General features: G+C 39.9%; 1 protein-coding gene across 2 annotated transcripts in view; it reads right to left on the bottom strand.

Moving 5' to 3' along the window:
* Window positions 1-603: 603 nt before the first annotated feature.
* The window catches only part of LOC147325227 (metabotropic glutamate receptor 8-like), a 143414-nt gene continuing 119964 nt past the window's right edge, over window positions 604-24053 (bottom strand). For both annotated transcript variants that reach the window (XM_086299634.1, XM_086299635.1), the window contains exons 7-11: window positions 22353-22553; window positions 14804-14943; window positions 13609-14544; window positions 2189-2435; window positions 604-1402 (exon numbers count right to left, since the gene is read on the bottom strand). In XM_086299634.1, the coding sequence (XP_086155760.1) occupies window positions 1353-1402; window positions 2189-2435; window positions 13609-14544; window positions 14804-14943; window positions 22353-22553 (1574 nt within the window). In that variant the 3' untranslated portion in view covers window positions 604-1352. The remainder of the gene's footprint in view (window positions 1403-2188; window positions 2436-13608; window positions 14545-14803; window positions 14944-22352; window positions 22554-24053) is intronic.

Raw genomic sequence — 24053 nt, 5'->3', positions numbered from 1 at the left:
GCACTTTGAATCACCTTGTTGTTGAATTGTGCTATACAAATAAACTTGCCTTGCCTTGCCTTGCCTTGCCATATATGTCACAACACAAACATAACAAAATTTCTTACTGAACCATGTTAGGAATCCTAACATCCATCAGCAGGTCTTTAGGGAAAATAGGTTGACGTGTGTGTGACAGACCGAAAAGAAGCCTCCAGAGAAGAGATGCCATACTTTTTGGAGACCTTATTCACATGCTTTGGTTAAGAATTTCTTATATCACTACTTCTTACTGAGTGGATTACTTCATATTAAAAGGGAGGAGAATTGAAGCTCAAATGTAAATGAAGAAGACTGTAGAGTAGGGTTCCATGTTTCAAATTAACCTTGCATGTCCACTTTAAAGACTCTTTCTTTTGCTAACAAATTGGCCCTATTGGTCTTTAGAAAGAGATGTTTAGGACATTAATTGGATTCACTTTTGAATCTACGACCACCTTAATATACACTTATTTTATTCAATAGCATTTCCCTAACACCAGGTTGCATGTTGACATAAGAAATCAACCCACCCTCTATCAAGAACATTAAGAAAATGCACTCCTGAAGCCTTGCACTTAGGGATCAGCAGTGTTTCCATAACATAAACTTTTTGTCATTGAGATGACAATGCCAGTTTGAAATAAATGGGAAATCAAAACGTTGCCACAGTCATTATGAAAAGAAAAGTTTTAATTTTGTCCATTTATTCTTTTTCAGACTTCCCCCTTCAAATAGAACAAAGAATGGCTACGACTTGAGAAACATTTTTTTATTATAAATAGAGCCTTTGTATAAAAAGTGCATGCGTTAGTTAAACCATGGCATTTAATCATATCACAACCAAAACCTGCCAACCAGTTAGTCAAAAACAGTGACAGTATCATCTCAAAATGCACGTCAATGGACACACAACATCAGACAAAATCAGAATTTTCACAACCACTATTAAGTTGTTTTTGTTGTCAACATACAATTAGAATAGCAACAAATACAGTTAGTCCCCACAATTTCTTTCAGAAGATTTTTAAAAAATGTATTTAAACAAAAATTTTGCTTGAGTCTCCAGTTACCATCTTCTTGTTTCCTTAATATTTTTCAGATGGATTTTACTTTATTTTTAGGCTTTTTGCTCCGCTGAAGTCTGTTCCCTGCTGTCTGTAAACAGAAAAAAACAAACAAACAAAAAAACTCCACAGACTCCCTCTGATCTTGAAATTGTTCAGAGTACCTCGTTTCTGTCATAGCCTGTGGTGGTGTCCTTTCCTCAAAATCTGACAAAAATGTGCATATTAAATGTCCCAAAAGGTCTTTGTGCCAAAGTTGTTATATCTTCACATCGCATGGTTGGTGTAGCTCACATAGGTCGTTTTTGGAGGTGGCACTAACAAGAGGATAGAAAACAGCAGGTTTATGAGTTGAGATATTAGAACAGCAACAGACAACTCTTCTCTATTGGTATTTTTTTTGTCTCTTATGGTTTCATCAATCTTCTTTAGCCACAGTTCCGCTGTATATACCTATATGGTAAGATTATGATTTGAATAATTCTAACATAATTCTTGGATTCTACTGAGACCAAAAAATGACTGATTATTATATTCTGTATACCACCTTAATTCTTATTTCTCTTGGAAAATTGAATGTTTATTACTTCTGCAGCATAAAAGAAGACCTCTTTTATCCTGTAAGAACATCAGCCTTCTGATGTTCTTACAGGATAAGAACATCAGAAGGTAGAGAAATTAAAAGTGATGTGGAAGCTCCTGCTTGTTAAAGAAAGAAGAGCAATTCAGTCAGCACATCTCGAATGAGTAAACAATCTGACGTCTCATGATTTTCTGCTGATGGACTAAGAAGTAGCTTTGAAGTGTAACTCTGAGCTATAAGCAGTTTTGGCTTCAAATCCAGTCTCAGGTGACGTCTAAATAAACTCCAGCCACTTCATGTTAAATGCTTATTACTGAAAAGAAGAAAGAAACTCGTTCTGCCTCTGACATCACCTCATCAACAAAATATATATTTTCTTGCACATCTGTCCGTTCTAACTGATTCTAACAATAATACTTTTACCATAATTTAAAGGATAATGTTTAACTAGATCATCTTGTTCCCTGTCTCCTCCTGGTCTTTTAATGCCAGCTATCAAACATCTCCTGGTCACACTTACCACTAGCTTCCATACCCTCACAAAGCTCAGTCTTCACTTCGCCGTTGGGCCGCTCAGCTGCCAGGTGTGACAGCTTGCTGGTCATAGTGGCAGCGGTGACGATGGCCTTGAAGCTGCGTTTACGTTTGGGGACGTTCCGCTCGGGGTGGAAGATGATGATGTACACCTTTGGCATATAGAGCATGCCCAGAGAGACAGAAGCACTGAGGCTCAGAGACACCGTCAGTGTCGCCGTCTGGATGTACATCTGTGGATAAAACAGGAGGAAGAACTGGCTGAGAATGAGACTCAAAGAGGCAGTACAATGACCAAGACATCAACCTCCTAATAATGCTCAACTGCGGTGCAAAGAAACTATGAAACAGTTGGTGCTTTTAGTGACCTATAATAATTCCAAGGATTACATTTAAACAAAGTTTATATTAAGAATGGACGTTTAATTTCAGTGATCTAGTAGCTCATCCAGCTCACAATCATTCCCAATTCAGAGATTAATGTAATGTGTTAAATACAGAAAGAATGTGATTTGATATTTTGTCATTTATTGGCTGTACTGCACAAACCAATGAGAAGCCAAGAAGGCTCGCATTAATCTAATTCAACACTAAATTAAAGTGTTTGTATTATGCATTATGAGTAAGTATTATGATTACTGTAGTAACTGTCATTAATGTCCCCTGTCTCACTCTGTTCAGTGACAAATCAAATTCTTCTGATCCTCACAGTTTTGGCTGTAGAGTCAGGATAGGAGGAAAAAGTGTTAAGTGCGCTACCATGCCCTCAAGGTCCATCCGAAGAATAAAAGAGACCCTAGGAAGAATTTTTTTAGAAGAGCTAATTATTCTGGCTGTTATAATAGATAGTTTTCTGCAGGCCTTTTCTGTAGAGCCTCACAGTGCAGCCTGCTATGAGTGTAATTTCATAAACCATATTTTTTTATTTACTATATGGGTTAAACTTAAACGTACTTAATTTTAACATACCTGATTCTATTCTGATCAGTACTAAACAATATTTGTTATCTTTTCTACATTTTGATTTTGATTTATCTTTGATTGAGAATAATAATATTTTAGCACTCTGATCATTTTTAAAAGATAAGGCTGGATGTTGAAACCTTTTGCCACCTCTCAGATGTGATGACAGGGGAAAGTCAGGGGGACTTCAATCTCTCTCTGCCCCACTTCTCTCGACAGTACTAAAATGTTCTTTTTCACATAATGTATGTTTCATGCTCACATGCAAAAAATAACCAAAGCGTCCAATGATGATGTCAGTGTATGTAGAAGTATTGCTGAATGGTGATGATCTAGAAACTCCTGCTTCACAGTGGTGTAAACAGTTTTTCTACTTGCTGAACTGTATGATGTCAGTGAAAGGTGATATCTTTAATATAAGACCTCAGTCACACAGGCCTAGAGATTGCTGCCAGAGAAAAATGTGCGATCCTTGGCTAGTTGAAAAACGAGGTGAAGATGTTAGAGGGTGCTGGCTATTGCTCTGTGAAATCAGTTGGAACGAGGGTACTCTTTGTGTTTACTTGGTTGCTCGTTAGGTTGTTGCATTTACCTGTATTCTAGCATTAGCTGCACTGAAGCAGTCAACTTTTCTGCTAACTAACCACCAACTGGAAGAAACCAGAGGCTGTTCAGCTTCAAACTAAAAGCCTTATTTGTTGAAGTGGTAAGGCATAAATTTTACTTTGAATGGGAACTCTTCAGTTTCACAGCTGCTTAATAATTAGTTGTTGAGTAGTTGCAGACATGCTGTCATTTCCTTGCAAACAAATGACAATGACCAAGTCAATAGTACGTTTTTTGCAACCAGTTTCACCCAACAGCAAACAACCTGACAGTGGATAAACTGGTTGAAATACATAAGATAAATTAAAATTATTTTGAACTGCTAAGAAGCTTCTCTACTAGCGACAATAAAAACATGGAGCTGAAAATGAAAACTATGAGTGACGTAAGTAGCATGCAAAGTTAAACATACACAATACTAACTTAAACAAGATTTGTCCTTCTAAAACTTTGGCCAGAAGGGGTGAAAGAAACAAAAAACTATTTGGCTTTATTGGAAAAATGTACAAAAACCAAATAATGAATTATTTTGCACCAGAGAGTACTGATTTTGAGTTAGCTATTGAGAAAAACAGTAACTCCTGTACATTCAGGTGGATTTTATGCAGCAGAGACATGAGCTGCTGCATGAATAAAATAGGGATAGCTGAGCAGGAAAACCAGTGCAAGTTAAACAATGAAGTCACAGATCAGGTGGACATCACTGCAGCAAATTTTCTCCAACTGCTTTAACTGAACCAAAATGAAACATTGCAGCATTGAGCAGATTCTTGGATTTAAATGGAAAGCATCTTTGTGGTCTCAATTGAAACAGGAAGTGTTAAAGTGTTTGTCTTCTCCGTCAGCTGACAGATGTGCTGCAGTCTGTGTTGGGATGAAAACCAACTGTCTGATGCAGCAAGGAAATTGTTGACTCAGTTAACAGAGTGAAAGAGAGAGAGAACAGTTTTCAACCTGACTCAAGCACACACACACACACACACACACACACACACACACACACACACACACACACACACACACACACACACACGTGTGGGGAGCTCAACCAGGCACCAAAAAGCTCATACCTGCCTTACAACATCTGTCACAGCACACCTTCGCTTATGCTCCCAAAACAGAACGCCACCTGCTGTTACTGACTGTTTTGACACCAACTTCATTACTATGACAACCACCTCAAGGAAGCACAGCCGGGTTAATGGCCCTTTTAACCGATTGTCAAACTGACAGCTGAATTCCTCAGTGGTGCTCTGCTCAGCCACCAGGAAAGAGAGGAAGTAAAGGGGAGGAAGGAACATTGGCGACAGATGGTGAGTTCCGTATTTACAGTTTTTTACAGACGCTAGGACACATTTCTCAATACTTAGGTCACGTTTGCAAAACTCCTCACACAGTGAGCACAACAGAAGTCTATGTGGGCTAAACTGAGGACCAGTTATCATTGTTTTGGCACAAAATGCATTCAATGACTACATCTCTCAAATTACATGAATCATCTTCTCACTCAGACACAACAACTGCCAAAAACCTTTGTACGGACAGGACATTTTGCATGTGCTTACATACTGTTTTCAAAACTGTTAAACTCATGGTCAAAACAATAACACAATGCAAAACTTGAAAAGACAGCAAAATCCAACGGCAATATTTTATTGAAACATATTTTAAATCTAAAAATGCAGTTTAACCAGCCACAGCTGATTCTCATTGTAGATGAACATCTACACAGGTGTTACTCCTTCAATTTTTCAACTCCTTCAATTCTGGCATGCCAGAAGATTCTTTCCTAGGTGTATTACCCTAGATGACATAAGATGTGATGTGGATGAGAATCTGTGGCCAAATAGGGAAGACCGAGTAGATTAGCATTACTATTGTATGTGTATCAGTGGTGGTGTGTATACAAATTCTTGTATTTTGGGATTACTTAGTGCAAAAAAATAAAAATACATAAACATAAATACAGGATGTCTGATTCATTCCAGTAACATATATTGAAATTATAAACAGAGATGTGTCCTTGTTTTACACAAGAAAACACTGTGTAATGCTACATGTTGTTAGTGTTTTTTAGGTCATTGTTTTGTGGGTGACAAAGTGTGTTTGTCGGCTGTCAACCTTTGCTAGTGTTCTGGAGGAATGTTTTTATTTGAGACCTGAATGAAGTGTTTTGGTAGTTGTAGTGCATTTTGAATGTGGAATGAACTGCTTTGCCAAGCTGATGGTCAGTTAGGAGAATTGTGTGAAGAGTTTTGCAAAAGTGACCTAAGTATTGAGAAATGTGTCCTAGCGTCTGTAAAAAACTGTAAAAGCCCAAAACAAGTAGGTGGCAGTGATTCCAGTGATGCATTAAGGAATCGTTATGAAAATGCACGACACAATTAAAATATAGGGAAAAACAAGTTCTTAAGTAATTTATGTGGCCTCTTAGATATAATCTGTTACTATAAAACCAGTGTTTGAAGGTCACAGTAGTCTAATAATAAGTGTTAGAAAACATAGAGAAGAAAGGTAAGCCAGCAGCGTACTCATAGTTACACACTGGTTTTTAAAGGAACATTTTAACATGAAATGGCATTACAATTATACTCTCAAATATAGTCTTAGTCTACCAAACTTCAGATTTGTGCAAAAAGGATATAGGTTATCCTGTTATTAAGCCTAACAGAAATAGCTAATTTTCAGGATCAAATGCTCCCTGAATTCTTCAAATCAAACTGAACTTGAGGTGTTGAAGGGTAAAAAGTAGGGGTGCAACAGTACACAAAATTCACGGTTCGGTTCGATATCTTGGTGTCACGGTTCGATATTTTTTCGATACAAAAAAAATGTTCATGCCTTTTTAATTTGTCATTTATTAAAATTATAAATATATATTTTAACTCAAAAGTACAGTTTTTATATTTAATGTTGCTGAAACAACAAAATGATTAAAAAAATAATCTGTCTGATCGAGAAATCACTCATCTTTGGAAAAGAGAGTTTATTACAGAGAAATGGCTCTTTCCAAAATAAAAGCTATACTATCCGCTTCTTCTGGGCTATATTCTCAGCAGCATATTAAACATATCAGGTCCCCATAAGGAGAATCATGTGCTAACAGCTGTCTAAATGACTCGGGTAAAGTTTGTAGCATGCGTGCTTGTTGTTTTTGTCTGCTTCCACTTGTCTTTGCACTAGGGTGATGTCGGTGTAAATGTGCAGTCATATTCATTGTGTTCCCACTAGTGCTGTCAGCGTTAATCTCATTAAAATGACGTTAACGCCATAACGCGGCAAATCTCCGTTAACGAGTTACCGCGGATCGCCCCGTGCGTGGGGCTGGACAGCGTCAACACGTTAACGAGCTAACTGCGCTAACGCACTAGTTCCCACCAATGTAATTGAGCATTGCGTGGCACATCCGACATACTTTTTTACTTTAGTCCATCAGGGTCATGCTTCACATGAAAACCAAAATAGTTCCAAACGCCAGATCTGAATGAGAGTGGGGGAGGTTCAATTTCGGGTAGCGTTGAGGCGGCTGCCATGTTGCAACGAGCTTAGCTTCTGTCTCACTAGCTTGCGCTGCGCTCAGTGGATCTGCACTCGACAGTGCAGCCTAGGTGGAGTAGTCGAACGCAGATACACTGAGCTCTCAAAACAGACAGCATCGTCAGAAGAAAAGTTGATAAAATAAATTAAAGATTTTGTATTGTAGAGTAGAAAAACTCTATATAAGAACCAGTCCATTCACCACTGCTATTACTTTGGATTTTGGAGTATCTGTGAAATTATGCTAGTTCACACGATCTGCCACTCCATGGCAAACTACAGATACATTCTTAAGCTATTTCCAAACTGGAAGTAATTTGCTTGTCGCACATTGCTTGGAAGCTGAAGGCCGGTCACGTACGGACAGTCTGGCTCCAGCTACCTGGGCAGCATTGTAATGTACTATACCATACATGCCATACAACTTCATTTTTAAAGCACTTTGGGCATTTTCTTTGGCCTTCAGACAATAATTCTGATTTTTACAGTGCCAGACAGGACAGGCAAAAAAAAAACAAAGCACTTTAGCAAAAAGTAAAAATAACACCAATTAAAAAACTATAATAAAAACAAAAACAAGCAACTATAAAACAACAAAACAAAATCAAAACAAGTAAGATCAATGTCTCATGATGGGCTGAAAAGCCAGAGAGTTTTAAGATGAGTTTCAAAATGGACAATGTAGGTGATTGTCTAATGTGCAAAGACAATATATTCTATAATCTGGGGTCAACAAAAGAAAATACCCTCCAAACTTCCGCATTTTGTGCATGTATAAGCAGCTGGTCAGATTACTTGACTTCGGACATGTATGTGTGTATGTGTATGAGTAAAGCAGCTCAGAGAGGTACCACAGGCCCAAACTATTTAAGGATTTAAATAATTTAAGGATTTAAAAACAAAAGAACTAAAGTGCACATGCAGCCAATGGAGTGTGGCCATAATAGGCTTAAGGTTCACTTCTCTACACACTGCAGTCAAAAGTGGCATTTTGAACCAACTGGAGATGTGAGAGGGAAAACTGTCTAACTCCTGCATAACCTCCTGAGGCCCAGCCTATTCTATTATGTCCTCTGTATGGACATTTGTTTTTGGTCAATATCTTGTGACTTATTTGAGCTATCTTACTAAGTCCTGATGTATTAAATAGAGGACATCTTGGGCTTTCCACTGATATCTCATGTGTTTGAGTAGCCTCTTTTAGCTCCAAAGAGGCAGCAAATCACAAATAACATTAAATGGGAATATTCTTTTTTTTCTTGGTTCATATAGCGCACTACAGTAATCCCACAGAGACATAATAATGTCACAGTACTGGGTCTGGGACACAGTGTTTTGTGTTTCTTGATTAACTGATATTCTTTGTTTTAGTGTTATTCATGGTTTTGGTTCTCCTTATTGTTCTCTGTGTGTTATAGTCTTATTTTCTATTTCTGTTTGGTTTCTGTTACTTTGCCTTCCCCGTGTTCCATGTTTCATGTCTAGTCACCCTTCCCTCTTGTCTCCATGTCTCAGTGTCAAGTCTGCATCTTTGTGAATGTCTCTTGGTTCCTGTTTTACTTTGACAGTCTCGTGTCCCTCTCTTCGCTGCTCTTCTCCTGTGTCTCATTCCCTCGTTTCATTAAGCCCTGTTTTCCTCTTTCCATTGTCACATCATTACCCCATGTGCTGTGTGCTTCCCTATTATCTTCGTCCCTAGTCTCTAGTTTCCTGGGTTCCTAGTTTTCTAGTTTCCCAGTGTTTAGTTATTAGTTTTCAGTTTCAAGTTCAGGTTTGTTTTTTGCAAGCTTATTTTATGGAGTGTTTGTGCAGAGTCCTGCATTTGTGTCCTTCATCCTGCCTACTACAGCTAAACATGACAAATAAAGGCATGTATTACTGTCTCCAATGTTGCCTATAGAGGATAGATTTCACCTTGGCCATGAAATGAAAGAAGGCCTTAAATGAAAGAAGCTAGACTTCACTACTGCTCCAGTTTAAACTCACCATCTGTTATAAAGCCCAGATTTGCAACTGTGGACATGACATGCATAACCCATGGGCTCAAAATTCACATGGGGAAACTCACAGGAACTAATAGGTCTAAACACCAACACTTCTCTACTGTAAGGTCGGGGGGTGGGTTCATTCCACTGCAGGGCAACCTGCATGTGGCAAATAAAATTTGAACTTGAACTTCAGTCTTCCTTTCATTAAAATGTAAATGGACCTAATATTGAGCCCTGTGGAACTCCACATGAGACTGGGGACACTGAGTCTGAATGGACCATGTTCAACACCTCCATTGGTGAGGCTGCTACACTGAGTTGTCGATAAAGGTGGCTGGTGCCTGTCGTGGTGGTAAACCCTGAACCAGCTGGTGTACACTAGAGGTGAAGGGAGTGATCAGGCGGAAGAAGGCGTCTTATCGGGCTTGGTTAGCCTGGGGGACTTTGGAGGCAGCCAATAAAATCAGTGAAAGGAATACCTCAAGGAGCTCCTTAATAGGGCTGCCACAAACGATTATTTTTATAGTCAACTAGTCACTGATTATTTTTGCGATTAGTTGACTAATCAGATCACGTATCCACTGGACGTGAAACATACAGCTTATTGCACCAGCATGCATGTGGTCTTATATAACTATCATTAGCTTACAGCTTTAAGTGTTTAAGGTACGTGCTAACTAAAAATAGAGACAAGACGAAAGTTTATTAAACTTTTAATGAAATTTGCAGATTGTCTCGGTGGAGTTTAATAAACTCAGCCGTCTGCTCCTTTCTATCTAAAATGTAACAAGACATTGGAGTAAGCTCTCGACCATCTCACACTTCTGTTTAATCAGTTTTCTGTTTGACGATTATTCAGCTGTGTAAAAACTTTAATCTCAGCCAAACCAATTTACTCAGGAACAAATAAAACACTGAAAAAAGCCAAACAATAACAGTTTTTAAGTTATCCAAGTGACTTATATATCATGTTTAACCTGAGTAGCGAAAGACTGCGGGGGTCTGAAAATGATGTGCCGAGAGTTTGCTGTTCTCGCCGGCTCTAGTGCGCCTTGAACCCCGGCTCGCTATCGAGCTGGTGGGTAACAGACGTCTCAGAAAACGTTGAAACACTTTTTCAAATATGTGATGTCTTGATAAACTGAGCAGATATTTGAAGTTTGCACAGCTACATTATTGCCTGAAAATATCTTATAAGTTTATTTTGTGACTCAGAAAGGGTAATAAGAATAATATTTAAACTAAGTAGCTGCCGCCATTGTTTGAAACTGGAATTGGCTGGGCTGCACTATAAATTCTGAGATATGCTGGGCTTTGAAGGATACACCTGACCTGATTTCCTTTCGTACGGATCAGGTAGTGACACCTTCAAATCTGGGGAAATGAAGGACGCATTTGTCGGCTGCATTTGGAAGTGTCTTCGAATTTGGACAGCTTTCGCATCGCTGTAACGCAATCGCCCAACAAATGCAGCCTCCGGAGGATGCAGCCCCTGAATTTGGACAGCTACGATCTTGGAGACTGCTTCTTTCTCTTCTGGGTTTAAGGGCAGGTGGCATCCTTGTACATGCAGTGCTGCCATCTTCTGTTTCAGTCTGTTATTACACTCTTAAATCCTACTACTTATTCCTGCGTCTTTCAGGATTTTACACAGCTTCAAATGACGCGTCGACTATTAAATTAGTCGCCGACGATTTTGATCGTCGATGTAATCATGAGAAGTCGACTAATCGGGGCAGCCCTACTCCTTAATGCCGCTGACATGTCTTCTCTAGAGAAAGCAGAGTCTGAGGATGAGGGGGACAACCCATCCATCATGAGGAGTGAGGTCAGTGAGGAAGTTAACCAAAACCTTGGTGGCAGGACCCCTGGGGGTGGATGAGGTTTTCTTTGGGTTCCTGAAGGCCTGTAGGTCTGTCTTAGTTGACACGCCTCTACAATGTTGTATAGAGATCTGTGGCGGTACCTATGGACTGGCAGATCAGGATGGTGTGTCCTATCTGTAAGAAGGGGTACCGGTGTGCTTCAGCTATAGGGGGATCACGCTTGTCAGCCTCCCTGGGAAAGTCTATGCAAGAGTGCTGGTAAGGAGAGTCTATCAGTTAGTCAAACCTCAGATATAGGAAGAACAAAACGGTTTTCATCCTGGTCCCAGAACACTGGACCAACTCTTTACCCTCTCAAGGATACTTGAGGGTGCCAGGGTACTGCCGGAGCCCTAACGGATGCTGCCCTTTGTCACAATTCTGTTCGTAATTTTTACGGACAGAATTTCTAGGCATAGCCAAGTGGTGGAAGGCTTTCACTTGGATGGTTTCAGAATTTCATCTCTGCTTTTTGCAGATAATTTGGTTCTGTTGGCTTCATTGGGTGATGGCCTCCAGCTCGCACTGGATCGGTTTGCAGCTGAGTTTGAAGCGGTGGGAATGAGAATCAGCACCTCCAAATCTGAGGCCATGGCCAAAAGTGCTGGCTGGCCTCTCCCTTACAGATAGGGTGAGAAGGATGGCCATCCAGGACGGGCTCAGAGTAGAGCCATTGCTCCTCCACATCAAAAGGAGCCAGTTGAGGTGGTTTGGGTATCTGACAAGGATGCCTCCTGAGGGAGGTGTTCTGGGCATGTCTCACCGGGAGGAGGCCCCGGGGCAGACTCACGACATGCTGGAGAGATTATATCTCTCGGCTGGCCTGGGAACACCTTGCTGTTCCCCCGGACAAGCTGGAGGGGGTGGCCAGGGAGAAGGAGGCCAGGTGGCCAGGATAAGTGGAGGAAGAAGGATGGATGGATGTAAATTTGAAAAATCATGAATGACAATAATAATAATTAGAATTTTCAGTTCCTGGAGAAATTGCATTGGGATAGCAATAACATTAAGTGCATTACTCTTTTCTGGCATCCTTGTATTATACTAAATTGTATATAGCATTTGTGTTCTATTTTATTCTATTTTATTCGATTGTATATAGTTTTTTATTTTATTCTATTCTCTTGTGTACAGTATCTTATTGATATCTAGTTGGTGGCTAAGCCACATTCCTCTCCACCAACTACAGAGGACTGGTTAGTATCAGGAATTTCATCAAGTTTCTTTTGAGACTGTCCAGGAACTCAACGATGACCTGGTCTAGATCTGGGGGGAGATCTACTGTCTTATTAGGGGCATGCCCCAAGATTATCAGGCATACATACAAGCACATGGGGGGCATACAAACTACTGAGTACCATTCTGAGTTTGAGTTGTGAAGAAAAGTTTGGAAATGGACTAGGCCGTTACATAATTTTTTCACCTTGATTTTGGGGGTATATTTGAATTCAGCCCCCTGTAAGTTGATTTTCATTTTCATCAAAAAAGTGTGGGTCTTTTCATTTTAAAGTTATCCAGTTCATATCATATTAGATATCCAACATGAATTCTTTCTTGTTAAGATATTATACATCTTGAAAGTGTTCTATGTTTTTTGTTTGTTTTTTTTAGCAGTATAAAGCACTGTGTAGTTTTTCTTTGGACATTGGCTCCTTTTTCACTCATTTTAAATCTAGTGCTTTTCAGAGGAATGTCTTTTTTCTTAGGCCAGTTAACTCACTGTCTTCCCATGCTTCAATGAATCATTAAAGCATGAAAGGAAAAATTGTAGTTACACATAGCAGAAAAATCAGAAAACTTTTGAATTCTATCTTTAGTTACAGCCTGTTGAATCTAAGAAAATAGCAAAGATAACACATTTATCTTGAAAGACATAAAATAGCATTCTTGCGCCAACAAAGAACTATTAGTCGAACCTTGGCATATCTCACTATATTTCCCATTTTTCAATCCAAATATAATTAAATGATTAATGATTAATTAATGGTGATTAATAGTAGAATGGCCTATAATTACAGATGATGATGTCAGTAGATATTCCAGCAGATCCTGTACATCAACAGCAAAAGCTCTAAGCACTCTGTTTCAAACAGTTTTTTTCTGGTGGAGAGGAGATATCCTCCTTACTATGGTCATCTCAGGCACAGAACACAGAAGTCACACTTACCTGGTATTCTGGCATTGTAATTTTTTGGTTGATATAAAGGCAGGTGGAAAAAGAGCTTGTTACATGCAGTGAATGAATTAACAGGTTTTATCTAAGCCCAATATAAGATACATTATGATTTTCTATGAACTGATCTTGTGTCATTTATCATTTGTGTACACACAGCATGTGTGAGAGCATATTTAGACATTGCTGATTTGTCTAGTTTCTATTTGGAGATGCTGTTAGATGGGTAAATATTACATAAATATGAAGGTGAATTATGCTGATGTGCACCCACCCTCTCTGCTGACTGTGCTGTGCCAAAGAAGATAGGGATGAAGGCAAGCCAGATAATACAGGTGGTGTACATTGTAAATCCAATGGGTTTGGCTTCATTGAAGGTCTCTGGCACACTTCGGGTCTTGATAGCATAAACAGTGCATGTGACCATCAAGAGAATGCTATATCCCAAGGAGCAGATAAGTGATAGGTCAGAAATGTCACACTTCAGGACACCCCGTGCATTCTCAGGATCCTGTGTGCGCTGCTCCCCGTAGTCCACAAAGGTATGTGGTGGGTCAGCAGCAAACCACAGGAGGACACCCAACAGTTGAACTGAGATGAGTGAGAAAGTGATAACTAGCTGCGAGGCTGGCGAAATGAAGCGTGGTGCTGTCACTGCCTTCTTTCCCTGTTCGAAGATGCGATGGATACGGTTAGTCTTGGTGAGCAGCGCAGCATAACTGAAACACATTCCAAGGCCCAGGAAAATGCGGCGGAAGGAGCAGACGACAATATCAGGAGCAGCAATCATGGGGAAGGTGATGATATAACATAGGAAAATACCTGTCAGCAGGACATAGCTCACTTCCCGACCTGAGGCACGCACAATGGGTGTGTCATTGTAGCGAAAAAAGGTTACGATGATAAAGGTTGTAGCGATAATGCCTAGAACAGAGATGAAGACAGGCACCACTGCCCAGGGCGAGTGCCACTCTAGCTTGATGATGGGGATTGGTTGGCAGCCAGTACGGTTTTGGTTGGGTCTCTTCTCGTAGGAACAGAGCTCACAGGTGAACTCACTGGCCTGGAAGTGGTATCCCTCGCAGCGCTCACAATGCCAGCAACACGGCACACCCTTTACTACTTTCTTCCTTTCACCAGTGAGGCAGGGCAGGCTGCATACTGAACCCGGAAGGGACAAGTCCCCAGTTGTCCACTGTAAGGCCTCCATCTAAGGAGAGGGAATAGGAAACTAAGCAATCTGTACCATCATAGTTGGGTCTAAATCAAAGTTCAAATATATTGTAGAACTGCACACAGCAACAGTTTTTAGATAGAGCTAAACAGAACACAATCAAATAAGATACTGATTCTTCTTGATGCAGTGCGAAGAATCAAATTGAGAAACACAAACTTTTTCTTTGCGCTTGACTGGGGAGCATATTTGTTATTTTCATGTTTTATACCCCTTGCAAGTTAGCGGCCCTTACATTTAGATGCAACTGATTGGTCCAGTGCCCGATGACCTTGTACTCTGCCACCGACCTGTTGTTGATCTGATATTGGAAGATGTCATAGCGTCCGGGAGCATCCCCATTCTCATTAAAGATGACTGGAGTCCCTGCACTTCCTGAACAAAGCAACAAAGCAACAAAAAAGAGCAGAACATTCTGTTTTCAGAAATTGATGGAAAAGGGAAACACAAGATAAAGAGTTATCCTAATACGCGGAAAGAGACGTAAATTTGGAAAGAGAGAGATATCAGATTAAATTAAAAAACGGGTATTGATAAAAAAGTGCCAGAAAATACTCAAGTTTAAAATTAAAATCTTTAACTGTATATTTATTTTATAACTTATATTCACGTTTTAAGCAATTTGGAGTTTAATGTTCTCCAGATGTCCTGATTGATGATTTGCTGATGCTCACAAAGTAATCCATTGTAACAGGAATTCAAATACCACTAATTATTAGCAAAAATTAAACTAAAATCTTAGTACCCTATTTTTATGTCAAAAAATTTTGTTTAATCAAATCCCACACGTAAAAGCCAAAAATGCAGTCAAATGTTTGTCAAGAACACACCAAATCCTAGCTGTGTAGAAATGTTGGCCAATCAAAAGTCTAGAAGCCTGGGAGGGAAAGAGTAAACAGAGTTTTATGCAAACCTTAAGTGCTTCTGAAAAGCTTTTTTGTTTTTCTGGAAAGGCAGCTAATTTTGTGTTACTTTTCAAGTGCCTTCATCATTTCAAATGTTAATAACCAAAGACAGTATTTTGGCTGGTGTAGGAAAGAACAAAATGCATACAGCATGCATAAATTTTAATTTAACAAAGTTAAATATACTTGCAACAATGCATCACTGATGCATTGTTGCAAATGCCATCAGTCCTTCAGACAAATGATGTTCTCCGGGGGAACATCAAAATCAGACTTACATTGCACATAGTCCACCGGATTACTAGACAAAGAAGCGTGATTTGTCACTCCCAAGAGTAAGTCCCCAGTGGTTTAGAGTCTATTGGCATTGTGCTTTACAACACTGCACCACTTTGCATTGTGCTTGGTCATGTAAGGTTTGGATGCAGCTGATGGGCCATGAAAACCTCAAGCTCTGTATGCACTGTTTTGGAGCTAATCTGAAGGCAACGTCAAGTTTGGAGGTTTATAGTGACTGACTTTGGAGATTGTACCTTGGCATCCACTGACCCTATTCTGTGATTTTGTAGGGCACTTCATAGCTGAGTTGTTGCCATTCATAGTTGCTTGTAATATGAATATACAAGTATAAAGAAAAAAACAGTTTTGACTGGCATATTAAAGCACTATTTGTAAACCCAAATGCTAGATCCCAATGCTTATACATTAAGGAAGAGCATTCAGAGTCTGGGATTCACTAAATGGATTCACTCTATTTTTCTTGCAGCCGCTATATTTACTGTATTGTGGTGTTAGTATATAGTTGAGCTGGATTACTTGCTGTGGGGTAAATAATACTGGGGACTCGAGGCACATTCGTTTAGATGTGGAAAGAGGAAGAGCAGAAGATAGAAGTTAATTTGCAGAACATCAACAACAAAAGAATTCACATTCATAATAAAGTGAGTGGGTGGCAGTTTGATTCGATGCTGTCCTGATTTCTTTCTTCAGCATGAATAAAAGTAGTCCATAACACATCACTACGGAGATGAATCAGCACAGCTTGCCTCAAGATGTACAAACGCCCCTCCACCACCTCCTATCTCCTCCCCCACTTCCCTTCACTTCACTTCCCTTCACTTCACAGACTCTGCTTTGATACAGAATTAACATCCTGACTTCACATCACTTCAAAACATGATAATCACAATAACTCACTGGTGATCTCTGTCATTTAACACAATAAGAAACAGACTACAAATAAACATTCTGTGAACAAACAAAAACAACTTGTACTATTGGTTACACATAAAATAAGATAGTTTCAATACTAGAATGTTGAGTCCAGATTGGTTTTCTATGAGTTTTGGTAAGTTTTTATCACGTGACAACTAACTAAGGTTTTAAATCTCAGCACTTAGCTATTACGGTGGAAAGTTAAAAAGTTTTGATGCATCAGCTCTATTATACATTCAATAAAAATCAGTCCATCATATCAACACCAAAGTGTTGATGGGCATTGACACATGTAACAAGATTTATTTTTAAGAAAATAATCTCTGGAGAATTTGACCATAAATATTCATACTTTATTAATTCTCCTGTTCAACCTGGATCCAACAGGACCGCATCTTTTTTAGTACACTGCCAGGAAGCACAGTGCAGCAAGGTATCTGGATTTTATGGAACCGCTACAGCTGAAGCTTGCCAGGTCGTCCATTCATCTGCGTGATAATGAGTCTGAACCTATATATTCACTCTGCTCGTATTTCTACATCCTTGCTCTGACTTTAATGTGTACTCGTCTGCAGCTTTCACATTTGTTCTGCTACCTTCACACAACATCCTGAGCCACATCCACTTCAGGGATGGCCATGGCTCAGGTGGTAAAGCATGACCATAACCTTTTTTTTTCCTGCTTCCTCCTGCTTTCCTTTCAGATGTCTTGATCTCAAGACATCTTTCAAGATGTCTTGTTCAAAGTAGAGTATAAAGAATTGTATTTTAGCTTAATAAAACGGAAGAGAAGCTGACGTCTGTTTCAACAATGTCTGTTGTTGAGATTAAAAGTCCACTAAAACAGCTGAATTATTTGTTTCCTCCTTATGCCTTGCTTTGCACTTTTTTTGTGAAGTCGCAGCAGGAGATGCACTTGTCACATATTCATCAGTTCACTCACTTAAAACATCTCTCCTCATCCCTCACAATTCCAATCTGATTGCTGCTCCACAGGGTCAATCACACTGCTTTAAAACATCAGAATGGTCTTATTGATTTTTAATACGCATCCAATGTCCAACTAAATCTGAGGGAATCTCCCTGACCTCTCCCTCTTTCTCCCTCACCCACTTCTCTACTTTGCTTAGCTAAATGTGTTCAAACAGAACGTTGGTACAAAGGCCTCATACAGATGGCTACTTTGCACTGAGCACTAACATTAGGACAAGTTTTCCGATTAACCTTCTGACGCTCCTCTAAAAATAAGCACAGTGAGCAGACGGCTGAATTGGCCATTAGCCATTAGAAAGCCTCAAACATGTGTGACATGAGTGTTTGTGTGTGTCTATACTGCAATAAAAAGAAGCTAATTGAGGCACAAATCGCACATGGGCCATATACTGGTGAGCCAGGATTAATTGGTGGTGCATAATAGATGCTGCAAAGCTAAGCTGAGTTGATGTTTTTAGAGGCTGTAGATTAATTCACAGTTAACCGATTCAGTTAATTTGCTTCATCAGTGAACTGACTGGTTTATGTTTAACAGGTTTAGTTAAACTGATATTACCCACGTAAACCTGCCTGAAATGACATCTACAAGTTTTCTGGGTCCCCTCCTCGATCACCGTCAAGCCATGGAGAAGACGTGTTCTCGATTGTCTGGGGCACAACCCTGGAAGATCACCGGCGCCAGTTCAAGGGGTGCTGAATCGAGGCAAAGAATCACCCCGTCGCCAATGCTCAGAGAGTCAGGCCATGCAGCAGCCAGGCAGATGCAGCCAGGCCCTGGGGAGGAGGAAAGGTGGCTGTTGGAGCTTATTGTCTTGGAACAGCTCAGCATGTAGATACAGTTGCCAGTGGAAATGAACCAGCGCTGGCCGGAAAAGGCTCTTCAGTCCACCTCCGGTGTCACAGACTACCATGGAGCCTTACTAACTCATTTTTATCTGTTTCCCCTCCTCAGGTGCTGGTGGCTACAGGCGCTTCACCCATTTCATGGGGAGTCACACAGATGCTGGGGCAGGAGTGCTGGAGGTGGGGGTGTCTGGGATATCTCTGCAGGGAGTGTGCACTGATAGAGGTGGGGCAGATGTTTTACATCTTCAGCATCCCAGCATGTTCCCCCAGTCTGGGAGGGACATACAATGTTGAACCCGAGACAGGTATAGCATGTGGAAATTCTTTGTGTGCATGGGGATGTTGGGGGCAGTTCTTAAAAGCTGTTGGGAACTGATATTCCAGGTGATTCATAAAAATCCTTACAGCTGGAAATACTCTGGAGGAAATAACGGCAACATTTTAAGGGTGGGCATCCAGGGCGGGCTCACTGATAGTGCACATCCTGCCCAAAATGTCAGCTGGTAAGCCAGCAGCCATTGCGCCTTTGCACTCAACCTTTAGTAAATGTTCCATTTTTGTCCATGATTTGTAAGTTCATTCGAATCATGAGGTGGCTTTAGCTCAGGAGGTAGAGCAGGTCATCTACAAATTGGAAGGTTGGTGGTTTGCCGGCAAGCCAAATATCCTTTGGCAAGAGAAGTTCCGGAAGTTGCTCATATGAATGTGTGATTGTTAGACAGACAGCATTTAGGTAGAAAAAGAAGAGACAAAAGTGCTTGTGGGTGTGAATAGGTGAATGAGGTATTAGTATATTATAGGGCTAATCAGACTTTATGCACATGGCTAGAGAGCAGCCAAATATGTAATATGTAGTAGTATTGTCGCAGTTACTTATTATCAGCAGATTAGACCCTGCTGTCTCCAGACAGCTGACAATAGGTCAGCTAAACCTATTAGAGCGCTCCGCTCTTGCTCTGCAGGCCTACTTGTTGTTCCTAGAGTATTTAAAAGTAGAATGGGAGGGAGAGCCTTCAGTTTTCAGGCCCCTCTTCTGTGGAACCAGCTTCCAGTTTGGATTCGGGAGACAGACACTATCTCTACTTTTAAGATTAGGCTTAAAACTTTCCTTTTTTCTAAAGCATATAGTTAGGGCTGGACCAGGTGACCCTGAATCCTCCCTTTGTTATGCTGCAATAGATGTAGGCTGCCGGGGGATTCCCATGATGCATTGAGTTTTTCCTTTCCAGTCACCTTTCTCACTCACTATGTATTAATAGACCTCTCTGCATTGAATCATATCTGTTATTAACCTCTGTCTCTCTTCCACAGCATGTCTTTATCCTGTCTTCCTTCTCTCACCCCAACCGGTCGCAGCAGATGGCCGCCCCTCCCTGAGCCTGGTTCTGCCGGAGGTTTCTTCCTGTTAAAAGGGAGTTTTTCCTTCCCACTGTCGCCAAAGTGCTTGCTCATAGGGGGTCATATGATTGTTGGGTTTTTCTCTGTATCTATGAAGCGCCTTGAGGCGACTTTTGTTGTGATTTGGCGCTATATAAATAAAATTGAATTGAATTGAATTGAATTGAATTGAATTAAACAAGTGGATGGATTTTTTGTCATTATTTTTACCACTCAATTTGATATTTCACACTAGTTTTTTGTAGGTCCTAGCACACACAAGGAGATATTTGCTTGAAAAACACAAGATAGAAAGACAGTAAGCAATTTAAATATCACTTTCCGTTTGAAGAAAAACTCTTTTTTTTTTGCTTTAAGAGAACCTCTGTTCACCTAATGGACATAAATTACTTTACCATGAAATTACATAGTACTTAAAATAACCTAAGGTGTATGTAAAATTACTTAAGTCATACTTAAAAATTGTATGCCGCGCTTAAAATTACTTGCAATACAATTTGTGTGTTCTTCCCTGTAAAATGCCTAGATTTAGGAAAGATTAAGTCACCCCATAATACAGCCTCCGCCCTAAAATTTCCTCAGAAGTCAATGTGCCATATGATTGCATTAGCAATACATTTAATAACGCTCTATGTTAACAGTTACACACTATATAGAACCACTTTATAGAATTATATTTGTTCGCAGATGTTGGCAGCTATCAGTGAATAGTTATCAGCTGTTTTGCAACAAAAAAAGACACAACAGACATAACAAGAACTCCATAACAGCAAATGGACTATACAACAGAAAATACAAATGCTATTTATGGTCTCCTCACAACAATGATAAGAAAAATAAACTGGGTCCATATGGCATGTTGTTAATACACTCTGATCTCTGGTCTCCCACTCAGAGACACATGTCTCCAAGTGTCCAGCATTCAGACGGTTACCTGAGGACACTCATGTGAGAGAAAATCTGCTCACACAGACATGTAGAGCCAAATACTGTCAATAAGGCCTCTGCAATGTTCTGAAGACAGTTAAACTTGTCAGGTAGTGATGTCCAGCAGGTGAAAATGCAGCTCCATGAACACGCACATCTATGTATTCCAACTGCTTCGATGTTATATGTATGATTTCTACACATTTTACGTCAGATAAAAACTTTGGTTGTAAGATAAGTAAGATAAGTATTTAATAAAAGCGAGACATTTTAAATGAGAATAAGAAAGTATTTCTTTGTGCCCCCCTTTCCCTGTTAATGCCCTACCTGGCCCCCTGGCAAAACTTTGCTAGATCCGCCCCTGCACAGTTACAGCCGTCAGCTACGTAAAAAAAAGGATCCTGGTGTTATTTGTCTCTCAGAAACAGTTCATAACTTCCCTTCAACTCATTCATGTCACCTAAAAGGTAAACCTGTTTCTCCATCACCTGTTCAGCTCTGATGATTCAGTAAGGACATCTCCTGGTTTCATCCTCATGTTTCCCTCTCACCACATATCCAAACCGATATCGTGACCAGCAGCTTTTACAGCTGTGGCTCCAGCAAACATCAGCTGATACTAGAAATTAATATTAAATAAATTCTAACAAAAGCTGATCAAGCTTAAATGCGCTGCTGTTGTTTAGCGCGACATTTGCCGGTTTCTTCTTTCTGGCGCAAATTGGGCGATAAACAAACAAGAGAGAAAAGCCGATCAGCTGATCATTGATCAGTTTCATGATTGAAGTAGAAACAGGAGAGAGAGGGGAGAGAATGAGAGGAGAAGAGGCAGCTGACAGCGTAACGACAGAATAACTCCAGCTTTGTGTCTTTTTCCATTCTAGCTGAAGTACGGGACAAACTGTTCCTTTTCACCTCAACACGAAACGCGTAATATTTTCTCTGAATACGGGAGATTTCGTTTTTTTTCGGGATGGTTGGCAACTCTACTAACTAACCTTATGAATAAAATAAAGTTCACTACGATATCAGTAAAATCAAAGCACCCCCCCAGCTGTATAGAAACTCCATCATGCTAGCTAGCACGCAGTACGAGTTATTGTAACAGACTGTAAAAAGTCAGCACAACGAAAATAAACTCCACCTAAACTTGGTTTATATCTGACACAGATAGACTGCAGGTCATAACTTCTTACCTGAAGTTCAGTTCACCTGACACTCGGACCGGCGGCTGCCTTGGGTCTCTCCTCCTGCCTCCCCTTTCTCTCATCCACCTGTTGGCCTCCACCACTTGCTAATTTTACTGAATCTGAGGAAGCTCCGCCATAGCCACCACCAAACAACAGAGTTATTTTTTATACAACGACTAGCATCTGGCCAATCCACCACCTTTCATTCTTTATACCGTTACAAAGAAGAAAAAATTTGAGATCTTCAGGTCTCAAGAATGAATTGTGTTCACCTTTGGCTATGGAATTTTGAATCACTCCAAAGTCTCACCATTGAAGTTGACGGCGTGGATATGGGTCAGCAGCTCTCTTCCATCAATGTTGGTCATACGAGGGCACAGGCCAAGGTACCCTGGGCAGAGCTCACGGTGCATGTGGTGCAGAGCATGGGCCATCGCGTAGACGGCGTCCATCACAAACTGCACCTTCCCCTCTTGTTCATAGATGGAGTCACGGCCAACTTTCTCCAACCCTGAAACAAAGTTGATCGACTTAAATTACCAAACATATAAAATATATTGCAGGCTGAAAGCTCAGTGAACTCACTATGGTTAAATGGGGAACTCAGCTGGGGTCTATTTTGGACCTTCTAATGGTTGCTTAAAGTAATGACTTGAATGACTGACTTACAAATGACTTAATAATTATCATCCAATAATATCATATATAAAAAAGAGAACATTCTGCATAATTAATACTTTGACTTTAGGATACTTAAGTTTTTTTTTTATATAAAACCATAAATATGATTAAGCAGAATTATGATTTTCTTAAGTAAGGAGTAAAAAAATAAATTCACCACTTGCAAAATAGTTATTATGTTAAAAAATGTATAGTGTCACTTTTTCCAGTATTTTTCTATTGTGTGCCAACTGTACATATTTGTGATTAAATGGTTTCCTTGGCAAAGTTCTTGGTCTTTTTGGTACCACTCCATTGAAAAAAATCAAGCAAGTCAAAACTGCCATGGAAAATGCCTTAAAAGGAGTTGTTTACTGAGGACCACAAATATCACTGTGGGTTTCATTCAGGCAGCAACATTAAAATGACTAAGAAACTAAAGCACTGACATATTCATCTTTAGGCTCCACGGGGAAAAAAGAAAAGAAAAAAAAAACACCACACATTCAGAGAGCAAAGAAATAAGCACAATACTGTTCAACTACCTTTACTAATATATATCTGAGTCAATCTCATCCCACCTCTTTATTTGATCTCTTTTTTTTAACCCAAAGGTTACGGCACTCATCCTTTCCGTTAGGCAAGAAGTTACTAACAAAGATCATGGGAGTATGAAAAGAGCAACATTTCCTCTAATAAACCCATTAACATAAAAAGATACCTGATCTCATTTGTTGATTTAAAAATAAATCAAAGAAGACATTATGCAAAGTTTTTTCCAGATTTTCTAGAGAATTATTGGTGTTACTAGAGGCACGCTGCACCATGATGTTGGTGCACGCCAAAAAGGAAAAGAGAAAGACAGGAGGGGAAGACTAACTATTGGACTGGACCCTCCATAGACAAGAGACAAGGCCTTGTTGGATTAACAGGAGCTTCAAAAATCCAATTTAATTTTGATGGCAGACAAGAGAGGAAGGATCTGTCCAAATGGAGACATTTGCTCTGACTAATTACAGATAAAGAGTGATTACATATCTATATGGCTGACCCATGAATGGTGAGCAGACAGCACAGGATGTCAAACAACCGAGACTGACAGAATGTAAATGGTAAATGGCCTGTATTTGTATAGCGCTTTACTTGAAGAGTCGGTGCAACATCATCAAAGTAAAATTTGAATGTAGCTTCTCACAACGACATAGAGAAGCTGAGACACCATCACACACTAAGACAAACACACACACATTTTGAAACGCATTTTTGAGTGGCGCTAAATACTAAACAGCTGCTTAAACCCTTCAGACATTGTTGCTGCTTTCAAACAGAGAAGGAAAGAGGGAAAGATGCT

Source organism: Aulonocara sp. 'chitande type north' Nkhata Bay, linkage group LG7, assembly GCF_057382095.1.
Source record: "Aulonocara sp. 'chitande type north' Nkhata Bay isolate Kocher_YH1m ecotype deep benthic linkage group LG7, A_spYH_male_GT1.1, whole genome shotgun sequence".
Classification (NCBI taxonomy): Eukaryota; Metazoa; Chordata; class Actinopteri; order Cichliformes; family Cichlidae; genus Aulonocara; species Aulonocara sp. 'chitande type north' Nkhata Bay.
Note: the sequence above shows the minus strand (reverse complement) of the source record. Positions and strands in the feature narration are given on the sequence as shown.